The 16,281-nt window shown below is 44.1% G+C and overlaps 1 protein-coding gene across 3 annotated transcripts in view; it reads left to right on the top strand.

Moving 5' to 3' along the window:
- PDE1C (phosphodiesterase 1C) overlaps positions 1-2,567 on the top strand; it is a 600,432-nt gene extending 597,865 nt beyond the window's left edge. For 2 of the 3 annotated variants that reach the window (XM_073809805.1, XM_073809806.1), the window contains one exon: positions 1,525-2,566. In XM_073809805.1, coding sequence (XP_073665906.1) covers positions 1,525-1,766 — 242 coding nt within the window. In that variant the 3' untranslated portion in view covers positions 1,767-2,566. Of the gene's footprint in view, positions 1-1,524 lie in introns of all 3 variants that reach the window. The other variant, XM_073809804.1, reaches the window with a different exon arrangement.
- The last annotated feature ends 13,714 nt before the right edge of the window (positions 2,568-16,281 follow it).

Below are 16,281 nucleotides of genomic sequence, written 5' to 3'. Positions count from 1 at the left end.
ACGTGTGTTATTGTCCATGAAGGTACATACATGCTACGCCATTTTCATTTTCTTTGCTTATGCCTCGTTCCTGGCTTTGAGTACCATTCATTCACTGTTCTATTGACCACTGGTGGTTGAATCACTTCACTGTGCTGTGTGCTGGGAACATGCAACAGTGATTAAGATGCAACCTTTGGTCTCCAGGAGCTCTCATCCAGTGGGGAGGTAACTTTATGAACAAACAACATGATGAGGGCTGTGCCTGAGCTGTAAGTAGAAAGAGAAAAGGCAGAAAGTGTTGTTAAATCTGGGGATGCTTTAGGCAGAGAATCAGAGCGTATATGATCTGGAACCTCTATCTCTCCAATATCGCCTGCAGCCATTTCCCACCCCAGATCCCTTCCATTCCGGTCCTAACAAGTTTCCTGTCATCCCTAGCTCAGCTCATTCCTCCTTGGCCCTATGATGAGCCACATGCCAGGCGAATATATGCATGACCTCCGAGAAGGAAGATAAACAATTCTGGTTACAGTCAGGTAGAATGTAAACTGGTATAAAACCAGCCACCTGGTGAGAAGAATCTTAAAGAAGATGAAAATGGGTGAAAATAACTGAAGATACACTTGAAGCTACTAATTAAGAATAAGATATGAAGTAGTTAAAAACAGAGTAGAATACAATTTAGAGAAAAATAAGAACTCGAGAGACCTTATTAATAAAGGAATAAAGAAGCTAATAATATTGAAAATAACTAAAGTTTCAATAACTAATATTGAAAATAACTAAAGTTAATTTCAATATTGAAAATAACTAAAACTAAATAACTTATAAGGTAAGATATATATTATAAACTTAAAAGAGATGTAAAATTAAGATAAAACCAGTTAATCTAGTTACTATCACCTCATGTAAACTCTCCGAATTTCTCATAATTAATGCCCAGGAAAGATAAAACATAAAGAAATATAAAAACAAGAGATAGGGACTTCCCTGGTGGTGCAGTGGTTAAGAATCCGCCTGCCATTGCAGGGGACACGGGTTCGATCCCTGGTCCAGGAAGATCCCACATGCCACGGAGCAACTAAGCCCGTGCGCCACAACTACTGAGCCTGTGCTCTAGAGCCCGCGAGCCACAACTACTGAAACCCGCACACCTAGAGCCTGTGCTCCGCAACAAGAGAAGCCACCGCAAAGAGGAGTCAGCGCACTGCAACGAAGAGCAGCTCCCACTCACTGCAACTAGAGAAGGCCCGCACGTAGCAGCGAAGACCCAACGCAGCCAAAAATAAATAAATAAAATAAATAAAATTTCTAAAAAAAACAAAAGATAAAAAGTCACAGCACCACACAATCCGAGACTAAAAGATATTTAATCACAGAATCTAGTAGAGACTGACCTTAATTACAAGGATTTTATAAAACTGGGACTAGAACAAATAGAGCAAAACAACATGATTATATTAGTAAACAAATTATTGACCTTTTAATGTACAATTATGATGGAAATGCATTTCTTTTTTCTTTCTTTTTTTTTATTTGCAGTACGCGGGCCTCTCACTGTTATGGCCTCTCCCGTTGCGGAGCACAGGCTCCGGACGCGCAGGCTCAGCGGCCATGGCTCACGGGCCCAGCCTCTCCGTGCCATGTGGGATCTTCCCGGACCAGGGCACGAACCCGTGTTCCCTGCATCGGCAGGCGGACTCTCAACCACTGCGCCACCAGGAAAGCCCAACTCTATTACATTTTTATCTCTGATAAAAAAAACTTCACAGAGCAAAAAATAAACCTCAGTCTTGTCTAAAGGATCACAAAAATCTGAATATTGCAAATCAACGTTTGCTGAGTATTAAAGGCACTAACAATAGACAGGAAACTGCAATGTGATAATTTTTCCAGCAGGTGGCGATGCTGTGCAGGAAGAAAAGCTACCCTCAGGCTAGAGGAGAATGGAGGCTGGCTGGGGACAACCGTCAGCCAACACTAATTGAATATTTCTAGTTTCCAGGCACTGCCCTAGGTGTGCAGTGAGTCCAGTAGGAGTGAGGCAGTGTCCCTCAGCTTTGGGAGCTCACAGTCTTAGGGGAGAATGTGTCTGTCAGGCAAGGTCATTCATTCATGCTGCTCGGAAAAGAACTTAAAAACAAACCCCACACCTTGTGCATTGTTGGTAGGAATGTGAAGTGGTGAAAAACAGTAAGGTGGTTCCTCAAAGAATTATAAACAGAATTACCATATTATCCAGCAATTCCACTTCTGGGTATATACCTAAAATAATCAAAAGCAGGGTCTGGAAGAGATATCTGTACACCGTGTTCATAGTACCACTAATCACAATAGCTAAAATGTGGAAACAGCCGAAGTGTCTATAGATGGATGAATGGATAAACAAAATGTGGTATATTATACAATGGACTACTTATTATTCAGCCTTAAAAAGGAGGAGAATTCTGATACATGCTACAACATGGATGAAGCTTGAGGGCATTATGCTGAGTGAAATAAGCCATTCACAAAAGACAAATACTGTGTGATTCCACTTTTATGAAGTACTTGGAGTAGTTGAATCCATAGAGACAGAAAGTAGAATGGTGGTTGCCAGGGGCTGGAGGGAGGGGACTTAGTGTTTAGTTACAGAGTTTCAGTTTTACAAGATGAAAAGGGTTCCGGGGATAGATGGTTATACAATATGAATATATTTAGTGCCATTGAACTGTACACTTAAACATGGTTAAGATGGTAGATGCTATGTTATGTGTACTTTACCACATACGCACCACCATCCCCGAAGCAAATTCTTCTCTGCCTGTTAGCCTGTCTGCAGTGTTTCCCCATATTGTAGGGACACAGGGAAATCCCTAAGGCAAACCTACACACATTTCCAGGCTGCACTCCTTGGTTCAAGACCTGGAAAGAGAGGGTGTGTTTACGTTTGCTTGGCTATCATAGTAGGTGTGGTCATCAATCCAACGACTGAATATGAAATTTGATGTCTCCCTCCCGCAGTTGTGACCTTTCAAAGGTGTAGAAAAAGAAGACGGTCACCTGTCCTAGAGTTGCAGACCCAGGAAGCAAAAAGAAACCATAGTTATTGTTCTACTCTGGGCCAGGCATTCTACTTTGTAAGCATTATCTCGCTTAACCTTTATTTAATCACCTCAAAGAGACAGGATCAGCCATCATTCTCCCTTGGCAAGTAAGGAAATTGTGGCTCAAAGTTCACAATGTTACCCAAGATCCATAGCTAGTGAGCATCAGGGGGGCGGGATCTGAGTTCTGACTGCTCAAATGGAGGCTCTCTGTGTGGTCTGATGAGGAGATGACAGGTGTGGGCCGTTTGCTTATACTGCCCTTATGATGCTAAAATGCAGTGCTTTCCAAATGTGAATCAAGTATTAGGGATCACCAGTGTCCCTTGTAAAAAATGAAATTGTGCTTTGGCTTCAGCAGGGGATTCTGCACTTCTAATGAGCTCTTAGGGGTTACCAAAGGCGCTGGTATCACGTTGAGTAGCAAGACTTTAATTTGCAGACGTTCCCAAACTTTCTCATTGTCTCAGCAGCTTTTGCTCAGGACTTTGGTTCAAAAGAAATTCCTATTCTGTTTTTTAAGTTGTTAGTTCCAAACAACTTACTAAGTATTATGTTCTAACAGCTTAGTAGCCATTAAACAATTATGTATATGTAAATTGAAGAAAACTGTAATGTTTTGATTTTATTCTTGAATAAGCACAATTACTTGCTAGTAGTGAGGCTGGAGCTAGATGGGCCCCAGGCTAAGCAGCTGGAGTTTGTCCTCTGTGGACGGAAACTACAAAATAGCAGGAGGGGGGAGAAGCCGTGCCCTGCCTAGATAAGAGATAGAAGACCACGTATTCCTCATTCTCAAAGTCCAGGAGACCTTCCCAGCTACACACATGCAGAAAGGTTCCTTGAAGGTCAAAAAGAGAGGAGGCACCACCGCATAGTAGAAGATGTCAACCTACCCATAGGCTTCTTTGCTAGAATCCATCTTGGCTAAGAGATACACACGTACACACGGGAGGACCCTGAGATATACCAAATATGGACTCAGAACCAGGCAAAGCAAGATGATTTGCCAAAGGAAACCCTAAGGAAATGCGCCATAAAAGTGATTCAAACTACCACGAGGGTGCGACTCTCTGAGCCCGCCTGTGCATCTATCCACATTGTACACTTTCTCCCCCTAATAAACACTTTCCTTGTTTCACTACTTTCCGTCTCTATGTGGAAATTCATTTCTACACAGTTGATGGGCCAGGTCCTCGTCACTGGCCACTGGTCCCTGGTGGTCTGGGGGCTAGGACTCAGCGCTCTCACGGCCACAGCCTGACTTCAATTTCTGGCTGGGGAACCAAAATCCTGCTTCAAGCCTCTGCCGGCTGAGGCCACCCGAGATCAGTAGGATATATGCATACCCCGCCCCTGCACAGTTTCTCAAACCTTGGAATCAGCTTGGACGCCACCACCCTCCTCTCCTGTTCCATATTGATCTTTTATGATACTTGCCACTTAGGACAGCAATTGTCAAAAATCCAGCTTCCAAAAGCTATGACATCCTCAAAAGAAATTCAGTGCGTACTGAAACTGTGAACTACCTGGAACTCACCTTTCACACAGAGGCTCACAGATATCAAGTACTGCTGGATTTCCCTCTGAAACTTAAAACATCCCGAGGCACCCCAGAGCTCCTCGGTGCACAGTTTGGGAACCGTGGCTTTAAAGCACTCTGGCTTGTGTTAGAGAACAGCTGTGTGGAGACGCAGACTAGGAGCCAAGAGACCCTTCCACTAAATTACTCTGGGACTTCAGCAGGTTGCCAAGTCTTGAGGCCCTTTTCTGACTCGAGAGGGGACCATGTGAACTGACCTTTAACATTCAGGTATAATATCTGTGATTCTAATGACCTGTACACATGTCTCAACTCCCCCATAAGATTAAGCTCTTAGAGGGTGGGGGCTGAGTCTCATTCAGCATCCAATCCCACAGCACCTTCCTCATAGTAGCTGTTCAGTAAAGACTTGTGCGATAGGGGGCTTCCCTGGTGGCGCAGTGGTTGAGAATCTGCCCGCTAATGCAGGGGACACAGGTTCGAGCCCTGGTCTGGGAAGATCCCACATGCCGCGGAGCAACTAGGCCCGTGAGCCACAACTACTGAGCCTGCGCGTCTGGAGCCCGTGCTCTGCAACAAGAGAGGCCGCGATAGTGAGAGGCCTGAGCACCGCGATGAAGAGTGGCCCCCGCTTGCCACAGCTAGAGAAAGCCCGCGCACAGAAACTAAGACCCAACACAGCAAAAATAAATAAATTAATTAATAAACTCCTACCCACAACATCTTCAAAAAAAAAAAAAGTTGCATATTCTATTAAAAAAAAAAAAACTTGTGCGATAAATGCCTTTCGAAAACATCTTCATCAGTTTCCAGGGCTACGGAGTGGCGTGGGGTGGAGGGAGATTTTATCAGTTCTTTAATATCCAAAACATTTTCATGTACGGTAGAAGCATTTTAGTGGCCAGTGTTTTAGCAGTAATTTTAAAAGGATACATGCATAGGGGAGACATTTGTACCATGGAATTCCAGAAGGGCAGGAACAGAAATAGCAATTGAGGAGACCTCAATGCAAAAGCCTGGACTCCAGTTCTAGAACACCTGCTTACTACCTGTGAGGATTTAGGCAAGTGACTTGATTCCCTGTACCTCAGTCTCTTTATCTGTTTAATCTGAATCATAACATCTCTGCCTATAGGGTAATTAAGACTATTTTAAAAGGTGCCTCGAGTGAGTGTGCTTGGTGAGTTAGGCATCCTTGTCATCCCACCACAGTGGGATCCCACCCCTCTCACCATCCCTGCCACAGAGGGGTGACTACAACGGTCCACTATGTCCAGCAAACGACAGCAACTTCCAAAAACCATAACCAGGAGTAGAGATCCCTGCCCAGCATCACTACTTGAATTATGGGGCTCAGATGTGATCCAGGTAATCGGAGAAGAGACGAAAGGAGAAGACAAAGAGGCACTCAATCTCTATCCTTGTGAGAGGTGACAAATGAGGCATCGTAAGTCAATTTATTTCATAAATATTTATGTGTCCTTTGAGACAGACACTTTCATCTTCAGCTAAGGAATAAAAGAAAATGGACATCAGCAGAATGCCAATCTTTCTTATTCTTTCCTTCGGACAAATCAAGCTATGGAATAGCTTTCCCTTAAAAATGGAAATTCCAAGCTCAGAACCCGATACTTCTCCCTAAAACGGTAGAACCATCTTCCAATCTCACCTCAGTATCAAGATGAATCACTTTTTCCACCCACCTAAGCCGTCCTCCTGTCCCCTAATTGATGAGACCTCAGGGTTCTACTAACCCTCTCTTTTGAGAATCAGATCCAAGAACACCCACCAATTAATCCAAAAGGTGTCCCTTGGGTTTACAGTTCATCATTATTGATTTTAGCCATATTAGCTATTAAACCTAAAGTAGACCAAACACATTTTGTGGGAATGAAGAACTCTATGTGTGTGGGTATATTCATCAGAGTTATTCAGAGAAACAGAACCAATAACACACACACACACACAATGAGAAAGAGAGAGCAAGAGAGAGAGAGAGAGAGAGGTTTTGAGGAATTAGCTCATGCAGTTGTGGGGTTTGGCAAGTCTGAAACCTGTAGGGCAGGCTGGAAGCCTGGAAACTCAGACAGGGTTTCTGTTTTGCAGTCTCGAGTCCAAATTTCTTGCTCTTTGGGAAATCTCTGGCTTTGTTCTCAAGGCCATCAACTACTAGATGAGGCCCAATGCTTTACTCAAAAGTCTACTGATTTCAGTTAATCACATCTAAAAATGACCTCACAGCAATATCTAGACTGGTGCCTGACAAAACCACTGAATATGTTAGCCTACCCGAGTTGACACATAAAATCAAGCCTCAGAATTGGTGCCTAAAAAATGACTAAGTCCATCCAAAGCAGCCTAAAATCGGCTGCTTATTGTAATTCAACTGGTACCACCGTAAGATGAATAAAACCACGCGGGAGTAGAGACTCAGGATGGAGAAACTTTCCCAGGTAAATGTCTTAGGAAAATGAAACACCAAAGTCCCTCCTCCAACAGCCCGTGTCTGGGCTTCCTGGCTCTACACAGTGAACGAGAACATCTGGGTGGGTGTGGAAACACCTGCACAGGTGTGTTCAATGCAAGGCAATCAATCTTTGGGTTGATGTACCCTTTTCATCAATAATTTCTCCTCCACTGGGGCGAGTCCTTTCTGAGTAACTCTCCGCTTTATCAGATCCAGAGGAGGGGTGGAGCTCTGGGAAAATAAACAATGCAAAATCGTCACTCAGGGAAAGTAATGTCCTCCTACCCATCTCTTCCCTCTCCCTCGGCCAGAACGTGAGTCAGATCAGCCTGGTGGCAAGAGGTTAACGTGTTGGAAGGTTGGCCCATGCCTGGAGTATTGTGAAAAAGGTATTCCTAGAAGTATTTTGTCTACTTATTAAAAAGTATAATTCCCTCCCTCCCACCCCCCAAATGATGTTGTGTTTAGTTGTATTAGGAGGTGATTTCTAGCCAGTGATTGGCTGGAGCTTCCGAAAAGAGCTAAACTCACTCACCCATTGATCCTCAGGCTCCCTTTCCATACTTAGGGTCCTGCAGGTTTCCGTGATCTTGGCTTGCTGAGCTATGGTTCCTGATTCCCTTACCTGCCTCCCTCAGGGACCAACTCCCAATCCACACCCACCCCCAACCCCCATGCAGCGAAACACAAACCACAGTGTCACCCCTTCCTGTAATGTCCGCTCCATGGCTGACTGCTGATGGGACGATGAAGGTCCACATCCTGTGCATGTCCTGCAAGGCCCTCCGTGGTCTACCTCCCTGTAATTTTCTCATTTTCCCTAATCTCCTTGCATTTTCTGATCTAGTCATTAGATTTTCTGACCTACCAGGAGATTTTGGGTCTCCTTTACTTGTTGCTTCCTTCTTCCCTCTGCAGTGTCATTTTCTTTTCTTGTCCATCCTTCATATTCTTTTTTGCCTGGTGAAGGGGCTGAGGAGGAAGTAGAGTGAAGGGAGCAGAACTGAGATTGGAGATCAGTGATCCTGAATTGTTTTGATTGAGCTGAAAGGATGACATCAGTGTGTGTGTGTGCGTGCATGTATGTGTTGAAGGTGCACTTTGTGCAGCACAGTATCTGTTGGTGAACCACCTAAATGATGTAAACAAGGTCTCAGACACCAAGAGGAAAGTGATGGGAAAGAGAGGTGAACTAAAATTGAATTAATGTCTAGGGAACCAGAGGCTTTCAGTGCATGATCTCAATTACTTGTCACATCAACCTGGAAAGGAGGTATAACCAAACGGTTTTTACAGACGAAGACATCGAAGCTAAGAGAGGTTCAGTAACTTGCCACAGAGGCATAGCTAGCAAACGCCTGAGCTGTTAGTGGTACCCCACTGGTCTGGCTCCAAAGCTCCTCGTCGAACCACATATGCTTCTCAGTGTGTATTTGTGTTCTCAAATTATGTTTGCATGCTCTCTATACAGAATTGTCCTGAGGACAGTTTAAAATTTTTTGCATCCCAAAGGTGGCTCAATCAGAAAAATGTGTCTTACGTAGCTATATGGATCCCGGATTATAGGGAGAAGAGCTTTCGAGATCCTTTTTTGAGCCCAGGCATCCTTCACTTGCCAGATCCTGTTTTCCTTACTGGACTGAACTTAAGATTTGGACCTGGCCTCTCGTCAACAATCTGGGTGGGAATTATCTGGGTGGTCGCCCTCCCTTTCTCTAATACCCTTGGTGTGAGCCATTCTTCCCCAGTGGAAACAGGTGCGTCACCTACTGGGTGCTTTAGATTCAAAATCCGCAGGTATTGCTGAGATTAAATTTACTGCTATTGTTCAATTTTAAAAGTATCATGCAACAGAGAAAATCTTCAAAAATGCAAAACATATCACACTCTTTTCTCCCACTGGTTCCTCACCAAGTGTCTACCCTGTGAAGACTTGCGGTGTATCAGGAGTTGAGTTTTTATGAAATTTGTCATTCCTGCCAGAGCAAATCCTTCGAGAAGAAACAAATGGAATTCATTCAACCCAAGGTAACCCCAGACAAGGCCTGTCAAGTGGTTCTCTGGGCCGGGGCAGCTGTTTCCAAGAAAGGCCCACATGGAAGATGAGCTGTCCAGTGGAATGAAGACAGAAAATTAACTTTTGTCCCTCCTTCTTGCCAGGATGAGGACTAGAACATTTCACAGGTGTTTTTACATTTAATCCTCACAAAAACCTAACAAAATCTACATGTATCATTTGTTTTTGCCAGTGAGAAAGCAAGACTCTAAGGAGGTAAAGATGCAGGTCTAAGGTCAAGTCCCAAGTCAGTGGTGTGAAGCCTGAAAGCAAACCAAGTCCACCTGATCACAAGGTACAAAACTCAGGTTCTAGGCAGAAAGATTTACCCCCACAGGAGGTGGAATAGATTCTTTTGCTTCCACCCTGCTTTGCTTTCATTCAGGTGTTCTTAGGTCTGAAATACTCCCTCCTTTCCATTCTTTTTCAAAGCAAGCCCAAATTTCACCTCCTCTGTGAATTCTCCTAAGACCTGCCTGACAGCACTGAACATCCCCTGCCCCACAGCTCTTCCGGGCTCCTGGACTGACATTTGTTCAGCACTGAACATAGTGGGTCATCGATATTTGCTGGCTCCCTCCAGGATGGTGTGAGCTCAGGGAAGCCTGGACTGTGTCTGATTTTATCTCTGAACCTCAGTGCTCAGAAGACAGTGGATGATCCATAAACACTTGAGGAATGACAGAACACATACATGAATGAATTAACATAAATTCCAGAACTTCAGAACAGAAAATTGACTACAAGGACTGTGAAATAACTTCCAAAACAAGACAGTCAAAAACAGATCAAACAAATGCTGCATCTCTCATACTTTGGGGATTTGGTTGGCCTAGAATGACGCTTATTAGCAAATGGGAGAAACAGGCTGGTGGCCTGTGGGCTGGTGGGTTGTGCCTTGGGAGATCTGATTGTCTTCACCCCAGAGAGAAGTGCTGGCTTATTTTCTTTCCTGGAGGACAGGTGGCAGCTCCAGGCTCCCCTGGGCCCCATGTCCTCCATCAGACTGCTTGGATGGTTGATTCTATTGCCAACCACAGCCTCCTGAAGTAGAGAGGTTAACATTCCAAACCTGCATTGCCCAATACAGTAGCCACTACCCACATGTGACTGTTTAATTCTTCAAAATTAAGTAAAATTAAACATTGAGTGCCCTGGTTCATTAGCCACATTTCAAGTATTCAGTTGGCACAAGGTGCCCACCATATTGGACAGCACAGACCTAGAACATTTCCATCATTACAGGGAGTTCTATGGTCAGCGCCGTTCCAAATAATTTGGTGTTGTTTCCTAATTTCAGCACCATAATAAATGAGCCCCGTAGTTGGGATCCTATCATCTCTGAATGACAAACATAATCTTTGCTCTAGAATTCTCTTTCTGTTGGCTTCTTCCTCTACTCCTTTCAGTCAGGGTTGAGATTGAAATGAAATGGACCCCAGAATGTTCTGCCTCTTGACAAGCCATCGTGTGCTTGGCTTTGGTTGGAAAGAACATTTGGGGTTGAGACTTATATGTGTACACTCAGATACACATACAAGCATTCTACTGGGGATTTGGTGGTGGAGCCTGTGTCTTTAAACCTCTTGGGAGAAACCAAGAATACTCTTTTCTCACTAAGATTAATATCTCATAGACTGATAGGAATTTTTGTCAGAGGCAGGGTTTGGTCAAATCAGGCATTGATTCTCTGGAACTCCACTACACCTGAAATAATGCTTTTAAACTACTAAAAAAATATAAATATTTGTACTGTTGGCAAATGTACTTTGCTCTGTCACCAAATACCCAAATGCAGAAGAAAATAAAGGCTTCCTTTCTGTTCTGGGTCATTAGAGCAAAGCCCTAGGAGGGGATTTATAACTACACAATTACAAATTATGAATGTGCATTTGTTCAAGAACTACACCCTGTTGATTTGCTATTTAGTTTTCTTATTGCTGGCTTTTTGCTTTGCTCTGTAGGAGAGCGACTGCAGATTTGGCTTCTGCTCAGACTGAGGAATCGCCAGGGATGTTGGGCCTATTCAGAAATGCACAGGGTATATCAAAGACGGAGCTTGCAAACGTGCATATTAAAACCCATACATTACCCACACAATGAAAACCCTCATCCCACTGGACACGGGAAACTTGGGGCTGAGTGTGAACGGAGGCCTCTCATGCTGGAGGCAGCTGAAGGAATGCTTGGCCTCCTTAATTATCTAGTTACAGGGCTTCTGACCCTGCCTGGCAAAGTCCTAGTGTTTCCTTAAAGGCCACCAAAGGAGGTGATGGGAGGAAGAGGGAAGGAAGGGGTGACCATGGGGCTTCCTACTGTACTCCCACTCGGTTCTTCAGATTTGATGTGTTCTACATACTAGCCTTTTCAGTATGATTTCCCTTCAACAAAAGGATCCCCCAAACACTGGGTAATGGAAGCAAGGAGCTTTCCTATGGGATTAAGGGGCTTAGGGAGGAGCGGGATTGGCCATGGTACTTGTTTTCTTTCTGGGTAGAAGCCTTAGAGCAATGGGTATTGGCTGATATGCCTCAAACCTTCCTATGTGTGATGGCTCATTTCAATGAACGTGTGGGATTCATTCTTGTTCCAGCTACTGCCTTTCAGATGGAACACAGAGCCATGTGGTCATGCAGTGGGATGGGGAGGGAAGGTAACGTGCTGCTGAGGAAAGGATGGAGGGATCAAGGAAAGAGCTATGTTTCCCAGGACAAGTGAGAACTCAATACCAAGAAATTATAATAGCATTGACCAGGGCAGTAAAGAGCTGTATCGTCACTCAGCATTGAAGGACAACCTCGTCAACCCTACAAGAACTCTGGGAAGTCTTCTTTTTTGAATTTCCTGAAACATACTCTTATGTTATTAATATTCACCTTTTAATTCCAGCAATCATCCTGCTAAAAAATCTGGTTAATGAAATTGTGTGGTGAATATATACTGTTTGAGAAACACTGCAAAAAAGGGTGAAGGAAACAGGTGGCCAGACTTGCTGAGACTCATAGTACGGGCAGACAGCTGTCTCTTGCCTGCTAGGGACAGATTTATCAAGGAGTTAATAAAGCTTAAACTCCAGGGCCCCTCACTAGCATGTGCCCTCCTGAGTTCTGGGGGTAGTTGGGAACCACAGAGTGTTCGGGGAGGAGGGAAAGCCAGGGAGCCATCAGAAAATATTTCTGGTAAGTTGCTAAAGAAATTGCAGAAGAAAAGCACCCAGATATTCAAGATTCCAGAACCTGGATCTACCACTGGGCTCAACCTCTCCCCAATCCCACATGCTCCCCACCCCGTCTCCAGGTTTCACACACCTTTCAAACTCCTGTCTCTTAACCTGACTTTGTCTGTATCGCTGCTGCTCTTTGGCGGCCCCGTGCTGGTAACTGAGGGTCAGTTTGGTATAAAGGCTCTAGTTATATAACCCCAGGAGGGGCACAACCTTGACTCTACCAGAGGATGTTTCAGACACTTTCCCCCTAAGGCGATCCCAGGACCCGTGACAAGCCGGTAGGAACTACCCTGGGTGCCCAGCAGCTAGGAGCTGCAGAAGGTTGTACACAGCGGTCATTCCTCCACACCCAGCTGCCAGGATCACAGCACTCATGAGTTCGGAGGCCTGAGTTTCCATCCTGGCTTCTCCTCCAAGTCAGTTTCCTTGGCTATTTAGTTTTCTTACAATTGCTTTCGAGGATCAAACGAGGCGATAGAGGAAAAGGATTGAACAAATGCAAGGGCTGAGAGCATGCTGTTCTTTTCATGAAGGGCATAATTTAAGTAGTGATTAAACAATACATTTTAAATATAGATTATACATGATTTGATGGATAAATATTGTTTTTCTGGAGCACTAACACATAATCGTAAGGATGTGAGGATCCGTGGTTAGCTGTTTTTATGCAACTCTCAAAATTCCCATTTGGCGCCAGATGGGAAGAGTGACGTTGGTTCAGAGGAGCTCAGTTATCTTCCATTTTCTGCTGCTTCTTCTCAGCAAGTCTCCTGAAGACGAGGAGTCCCACGTTGTTGGAAGGACCTGCTACTGTAGGTTAGGAAATACCTATCCTTTCTTCTTGAGAAAAATAAACTGATTCTTGGATTTTTCCAGGGCAGACCACATTTCAAATATTGCATTGTTTTCCCTGTAAATACACTTATCTGGGGAGAGTCTCCTGCCCTGATTTTTGGGAGTCAGGAATTACGGTCATTATTGTGTTCTGAACTTCTGTGAAGATGATACCTTAAGGCCAGTTCAAAGGCAATCCCGTGTCCAGGAGACCAGGAGGAGGAGATTTTCAGTCCATCTATTTTCTCTGCATTCATTCACTGCCTTGGGGAGTTTTCTGAGTAAGTCTTCCACACTTAGAAATTACAAGTGACAAGGGAGTCTCATTTACACAAGATGACAGAGAGTCTACACAATCCATCATGTAACTAGGAAAAGGAAGTGCTCGATCAACCTATTTTCACAACCACATGTCATCTAAGTCTATCCTTGTTTTAAGAAAACAATGTGGACAACACAGGCTTGGGAGGCCTGCAATTCATTTAATTGCATTTAAAAGGAAACGCTGCTTGAGTCCTTTCCCAGCGCCGGCTCCGGCCTCTCCAGGTGATAATTAAGCATTAGAAGCTGGCGGTGTGATCTCAGGCAGCAGCTTTTAAGGAGGATCTGGATTTAAATGAAGCCACCAGTGCTACGTGCAGCTAAGAGTCTCATGTCTAGCGCCTCCTCTTCTCAGGCAGCCTGGGCTTGGGGTAGATGCCATCAGAATGAACAGATGGCCAACCGATTTGCCAGTTCTGTTGGGATGCCTTTAGTTGGGGCCTTCTTTCTGAATGGACTACCATGTAATGCTCTTTAGTTTCTTAATATGATGATTATTTAGTTGGAGGGAAGTTATTCACAATGTATTGAAAACTACTTTAATCCGAATGTAATCCTAATCATTAAATGTCTAATTTACCTGCCTAGAAAAGGGCTACATGCATCAAGGGAGGTGAGGGAGGTTTGGCTTCAATCCAAATCGCCCAGTGACATCCAGCGTTGGTTAGATATTCTGACTGGCTTTGTCCCTCACCATTTCTGTGAGTGCTTCTTTGAGGCTGGGAGAATTACAAAGACCATCTTCCTGGAAAGAGGAGGGCTGGTCTTTCAGTTAAGGCTATGCAAGTGACTCCCTACTTGAAGTATTTCTTCAGAGGCTCTGATTCAATTCCACATAATTGCTACTGATTTAATACCCAGGCAATGGGGATTTGGCAATAGAAAAGGGACAGTCCTCACTCTGAAAATGTCTTAAAATAATCCTGTTACAGACGAACAAGGCTTTTAAGCTTACTACACCCTTTGCTTTATATTATCTCATTTAATTCTCAGACTGTGAAGGCAAGGTGGGGATTACTAACCTCATTTTCAAGATAAAGAAACAGACTCAGAGAAATCCAGGGACTTGCTCAGTGTTGCACAGTTGGGGCAAGAACCCGAGACCTTTGTCTCTTCAACAGCCCGTCTACTCTCCACCCCACCCCAGGAATCAGAAATGAGGAGAGCTTTTCTGAGCACCTGCGAGTTTATTGAGAACAACCAGTGGGCATGGCTGCAGGTACACCACGCTTGTACGGCAAAGCTGATAGAATGAGAGTTCATCTGTGTTTTCTTACTAAGCATCCCTTGGTGGTGAGGTAATCCTATTTCCCACATACGTGTAATTGCATTTGGCTTCTTAAAGACTTTATGGTGGCCAATTTCACCACTTAGGCTTCAACCAGCAGCCTGGCCACAATCCTTCTCCCCTCTTCCCAAAGCTGTGATTGGGGCCACCACTAGGAAAAGTGGAGTGGGATCAAAGAGGGAGAGATCATTAGGGACGCAAAGTATGGGTCTTCAACAGAGGTTCCAAACTCCAACGTGAAGGCTGGAGGGTGAAGTCAGTGGGTGAAATACGCCGGGGGGGGGGGGGGGGGGGCAGATGGAGCGCTGGAGAATGCATATTTCTCCTAAAAGGGCATCTGGTACTCAGTGCCCGCTGATGGTCGCCACGCTTCTAAATCAGGCTCAGGTTGCCAGACCTTGAGATGGTTTCTCAAGAGAATCTGGAAATCTAGGATTTTATGTAAATTCTCCTGACTAGATTATTAAATATTAATGTTGATTCAAACATTTTTAAACCTCTGTGGGTCAAAAACAAACAAAACAGTCCTTGAGTCTCTTTTGCAACCTCTTCTCTTTATACGTGTAATATAGGGTATTTATAAGTGTAAAATAGGGTATTTTTAGGAGAAATGAACCCAGACATAGCGATGCGTCTTATTACCAGAAGCATCTTTATTACTAGCAGGGTCCTGTATCTTTTCCACATTTGTGAGAAGGACAGAAAGACAGAAGGGATTAACAAACTATTGGAGTCAGGGTGTATACAGAGCTTCCAAATTATCACTTAGGCAGGATCTGTTTGAATATCCACCTTTATACCTTTGAACGACAGCTTTCGTTTTTCCCCATGTCCATCACCTGATAGATGAGGCCCTCGTGCAAAACCTTCTCATGGCACTCACAGACGGCAGGCTGGGGCAAGGGTCGTACACAGACTCCTGCTCACTAGCTAATGTCACATCTTTCCCTCACATCCATGAAAGCATATGGGGGTCTAAATAAGCGAGATTGCTAAAAGTAGAGGAATGGCCTTCCATTGATCTTAATTAAGTTTTTAAAAAGTAAATTCGTCACAAACATCGGTATTATACCTATCATTAGTAATGGTCATTTGTGACACAACTCACAAAATTTCAGGACAACATAGTTAAGAAACATTTTAAAAAATAAATAGGGTATATTGCTAAGCTTCCCAGATAGACCAGCACCCTCTACCTGTGGTGTTTTCAGTCCAGGCATGGTTGGTCGGGTTGACTCCCCCAGCTCACATATTCGCTTTTAGGGTATCAGTTACAAGGGTCTTACTTAGGTATGTCACAAGAGACACTTGGACTCTTAAGAAAGGATAAAAGAGATAAAAGACCATGTTGTCCAAAGCAATCAGTGAGTTAGAACCCAAACATTCTCATTTCCCTAACTGGCAACAGGGAGCCCCACGTTATCCATGCTCTTTGCTCCACGAATGGATCCAGAAGCTGAGCACTAAAGCTTTCCCTG

The sequence above is a fragment of the Tursiops truncatus genome, chromosome 9 (genome assembly GCF_011762595.2).
Source record: "Tursiops truncatus isolate mTurTru1 chromosome 9, mTurTru1.mat.Y, whole genome shotgun sequence".
In the NCBI taxonomy this organism is placed as follows: domain Eukaryota; kingdom Metazoa; phylum Chordata; class Mammalia; order Artiodactyla; family Delphinidae; genus Tursiops; species Tursiops truncatus.
This window is presented reverse-complemented; position numbering and strand designations above follow the sequence as displayed.